General features: G+C 28.0%; 2 protein-coding genes across 2 annotated transcripts; one reads left to right on the forward strand and one right to left on the reverse strand.

The window, feature by feature from the left end:
* Positions 1–675: 675 nt before the first annotated feature.
* LOC131628334 (uncharacterized) lies at positions 676–1,446 on the forward strand. The gene has a single exon (XM_058899177.1). It carries the CDS (start codon positions 684–686, stop codon positions 1,092–1,094), a length of 411 nt encoding a protein of 136 aa, XP_058755160.1. The 5' UTR covers positions 676–683; the 3' UTR covers positions 1,095–1,446.
* A 1,488-nt stretch (positions 1,447–2,934) lies between these two features.
* On the reverse strand, positions 2,935–3,348 carry LOC131628354 (uncharacterized). The gene has a single exon (XM_058899196.1). The coding sequence runs from the start codon at positions 3,346–3,348 to the stop codon at positions 2,935–2,937; it is 414 nt and encodes a 137-aa protein (XP_058755179.1).
* Positions 3,349–4,822: the final 1,474 nt, after the last annotated feature.

Consider the following 4,822-nt stretch of genomic DNA (forward strand, 5'->3'; position numbering starts at 1 on the left):
GATGATTAATTTATTTGACAATTAAAATTGTGAGTAATTCAACCACAAGAACTAATCATATTTTTTAATTTTAATTTAATTAATTAATTATTTAACTATATTAACAATATTTTTACACTTAATTAAATAAGCTTTACTTATATAGATAAAAATATTGGACATTAAACATTTCCATTTAAAATTTCACCATTTTACTAAAAATAAAATAAAATATATTAAGTTATAAAATATTAACCATATAATTATTTTACGGCTTGTTCGTATCAGCTTATTATAAATTATATTTTTTTATAGAAAAACACTTCAAATATAAATTTATTTAAATAATTTGGCATAAAATGTTATTTTATGTATTTCAAGTTTTTACTATAGTTTTTTTTTAAAATCATTTAAATTTAAAACTATTTTAATTAATTTTAAAAAAATTATTTTTGAGATATATTATTTTTAAAAATTATTTATTTTGAGTATGTTTGATTTTTTAATGTATATTTATGTTATTCGATATTAATATTAATATTTTATTTACAAAAATTGAATTTTATTTTATAAAAGTTATATTTTTAAATATATATTTTTAAAATTAAATCAGACGGACCCTACATATTTAAAGTATTTTCCATCACCCTATATATACTCACCAATATCAGTTCATTCTTAACTCTTAGACTTACACTATCATAATGGGAAGAGAAAACCACGACCCTACTATTGTTCACTCTTCCATTGCACTTTTACAAGAGAGGTTTAGACAATTGGAAAGAGTTAAAGAAATGAGGGAAGAAAGAGAGCTAAAGAGAATGCTCAATGAACCAAAACAAATCTATGATCAATCAACAAGGTTGCTTTCTTCCAACCATGAATTGATCATTCCATCAAGTTCTTCACCACCTCATGTTTCTCTTTCTCTTTGGCCAACAACATCATCACAGGTAAAGCAACAAGAGGAATATTACTCAAGTTTGAAGAGTCCTGTTTCAATGAACTTATGCACCACAAGTTATACACAAAACATGCAGGCTAGTTCATGGAAGAATGGTTATGATTGTGACTCTTCCTCTGATTCTGGTGTTGACACTTCTCTTCACCTCTAAAAGTCCATTTATAATTGTCTAGCGAGTCATGATTGTGGTTTGTGACACAATAAACTCCTATTGAAGCTCTGGTAATTCAAGATTTAGGGTTGAAGGTTCAGGTTTTTGCGCGAGACAAGTAAAAACGGGTAAATAATTGTTTTTTGTCAACTTAGCGATTTATTATCAACGTGTGATCAGTATTAGACAATAGTACTAAGAAAATATTAAATCATATCATATGGCTTGATATGGTATGAACAAGAGGGTTGTTTAAAATTTTGGTGTCACATAATATGTATGAATCATGTATGTTGTTTTCTTGGCTGGTTTCTTTTGTTTCTTCATAATTTTTCAGTTTATAAATTAATATAGTTAGTGTATTTTTTGTTAGCATGAGTTCTTTACATCTTATCACCAAATAATCAATTATTTTATTTTATTTTTCCTTTAAAAAAAGGAACATACAATATATAGTACTAGTAATGATGTACCCTGGCCCTATTGTTTTTTTTTTTATAATTATTTTAAAAAAGGTAATCATTTCATTATGGTGATTGATCATGGAAATGGCCCATAAAGGAAATTTCCACAGGGTAATAAGATGACTCCAAAATAATGAAGGAAGGAGAAAGTGCAAATGTAAAATCCAAACATAAAAAATAAAAAGAATGCATGCAAGAACAAATCCCTGTAAACAAGTAAACGGTTTTCATGCAACCTGATTTACAAAAAAATACAACAATGAAGATGTCTTCAAAGTTTTATGAATCCAAAATTGTCTTTTCTGTCTGTTTGAATATGAGATTACCTAACAAAGTCCAACCACTTAAATTCTAATATGTTTGTGTTGCAAAAAGTAATAGATTTTTAATATTATTTTGAAATATGATGTCAAATTATAATTGTCAAAAGACCCTTTTGATACCATGTAAGATGGGCTGATGTACAAATTTCAATTTATTACGGTTACATTATAATCAAATAGAGGTGTTTAATAAAATATTGTTACGATTAAATTTTAGTTAAATATGATTTATATATATAATTTTAATTTTAATTTAATTAATTTGAGTGAAATTAGTATAAATTGTTGATCTAATGTTTAATATATAAAAATAACATTTATTTATATTTATATATTAATATAAACAAATTTTAATATCTATTAAAAAAACCAACAATTTAACTATATTATGCATATTAATAAAGTAACAATTAAAAAAAACTAAACACCCGCCATTTCCTATTAATAATTGCATTAGACTATATAACGCATATAAGAAAATATGATAAATGGTCTCGATAATTTAATTTAACGGATAATCGTTGAAACATCAAATTAAAAGAGTGCATATTCAAATTCACAATATTCTACTCATTCACTTTTAGAGTAGAATTTATGACATTAGATTATTAAACAAGAAAAATTAATAAAACGATTTTTTTTACAAAATTACATTGCAATATAGATGTAGCCATCAAATTTCAATCATCAAACTATATTACAAAGAAATTATATACAATATACCAAAGTAAGAAAAAAATAAACAAATCAAAACAAAGTAATTGTTTTACGAGGACAACTTCTCTACCCATCATAAAAAATTGGGTAGTGTATCTTCAAATAATCACAAGGGATCATTTAATTTTAACATACTTATTTATTTATTTATTAAATAATACAGATGTTTGTTGTTTCCCAAACATTTTACACTGAAGGTAACTTTATCCAATTTTTTGAATTGTGTAGCACCTTATTTTATTTCAGATAGGGAGTTAGATACTCGTAACAAAAACATACTTTAAGAAAACGAAACATTACATAATATAAATATATTTCTCAAGTAGTATGAATCAATTAATCATATTCAATTATTGCATCAACTCCATGACATTTAATGACAGAACTCAAACAAACATTAGCCGAAACAATTTGCGCATTATTAACAAAATAATCGCCTCTCCCACGATTATGAATCCTAATCATTCTCGAATTCACTCCAGAAGGAACAAGTGTACCAGTTGGAAAATGAGACATATCATTGAAATACAAAGGCATAGGAATTGCATGACTCAGTAAGAAATCTTCAATTTCATCAGCAGAAATAGCTGAATCAGATAACTCTCTATCATCCGGCATTAAATAAGTTACCTCCCTACTTGCTTGTGATGTTTCATTAAGCATCTGCAAAAGCATTGCAAATCCATAGAAAGATTTTGATCTCATGTCAGCTATTGCTGCTTGTAAATCAGTATGGTTAAAAGGATGCATAGTAGGTTGTGATTTTGCAAATCCAAAGAGAAAAAGAATCATAAAAAAAGGTTGGAGACCCATTGGAGAATAGGGTGAAGAAAAGAAACTTGATAGGTATATAGATAGGGTGAGATCTATGAGAGAGGAGAGTTAAAGGTGTTTGTATGTGTAAGGTAAAATGCATGAGGATTTTGTCATAATATTCTTTGACAAAACCTAACTAAGAGTAGGTTGTACATGAGGAAGTGCTTTCTTGGAAACCATGCAAAGGTTGGTTGTGGTATGAGATGTAGTTGGATTTTGTTTATTAAATATACATCAATATTTTCAATCTCAAATTAATTGTCCATGTCATTTTAATTTAATTTTATTATATTATAGTAAAATTTAAACCGTTTGATTTTAAAATTAAGATTCGAAATTGGAAACTATATCTAACTTTTTTATTGAAAATTATATATTAAAAAATACAAAGTACAATAAAAAACAATGAGCCAAATATTCAACACAAGGTGTGCCATAACGCAAACAAAGAAAAAGAAAAAGAAAACAAATAACAAGGATTTCCAACAACATCCGTGTCAAGGAAATAAAAGTCCGACAACCCTAACACGATTAGGAGATGTCATGCTAGAGCTCGAGAAGAAAAACTGCCATCAACATCACAACAATCTTAAAAAACAGCTGAAGACCACAACCGCAAGAGGACAAGTTTAAACTCTAAGAACCCTTATTGGCTCATGCAGAGAATATCGTTCCCAAGTCATTACAAAATGCACGAATAAGTAGTTGATCTACCAATATATCATTTCAAAGCAAGAGAAATTTTCAAATCTTTTATGTCTTCCTCATTTAGTAGTTTACTTGTAAAAGTGAAATTGTTTTTGGATTTTCAAATAGCACATACCACCAAAAATGTTAAATCATGGTAAGCACCCCTCTAATCCTAGCTGCACTCCTCGAGGAAGAAAAAAATCTCAAAGAGAAAAATAGTATCTCCCGTCAAGATCCCAAGCAACTTAAAGATCAAATACCATAAATTTGCCACAACACTACGAGTTTCAAACAAATGAGACTTTGACTCTACCAATCCATCAAAACGCAATAGGGATCAATAACAACTCTTCTTTTAAACTGATTATCTCTCGTGGGATTTTTATTTTGGAGAAGTTGGAAAGAGAAGACCATCACTCATAAGAGATACCAACTGCACTAAATTGAAGCCAAGATGTGATCCAATGAAATAGAGGAGGTATTATGGACAAAATTAGCCTAAAAAAGAACATAATAACATCATAGACAAATGCAACAAAAAAGTCACTATCTTTCTTGATCGTACCTGATCTGAATGGATTGTCTTGGCCTACAACTTGATGGACTTCTGAGAATGAGGGGGTATACCTACAAGGTACTCTGATGCCAAAGTAAGAAAGAGAACAAAGGAGCGCAAGTACAAGAGGTTTAGAGTAAGAGTGATGAATATATGATCTTC

Source organism: Vicia villosa, unplaced genomic scaffold, assembly GCF_029867415.1.
Source record: "Vicia villosa cultivar HV-30 ecotype Madison, WI unplaced genomic scaffold, Vvil1.0 ctg.000444F_1_1, whole genome shotgun sequence".
Taxonomy (NCBI): Eukaryota; Viridiplantae; Streptophyta; class Magnoliopsida; order Fabales; family Fabaceae; genus Vicia; species Vicia villosa.

What these genes read in the sequence shown, in the direction of transcription:
- LOC131628334 (XM_058899177.1), top strand. Translation starts at nt 684, where the DNA reads ATGGGAAGAGAAAACCACGACCCTACTATTGTTCACTCTTCCATTGCA.
- LOC131628354 (XM_058899196.1), bottom strand. Translation starts at nt 3,348, where the DNA reads ATGCATCCTTTTAACCATACTGATTTACAAGCAGCAATAGCTGACATG.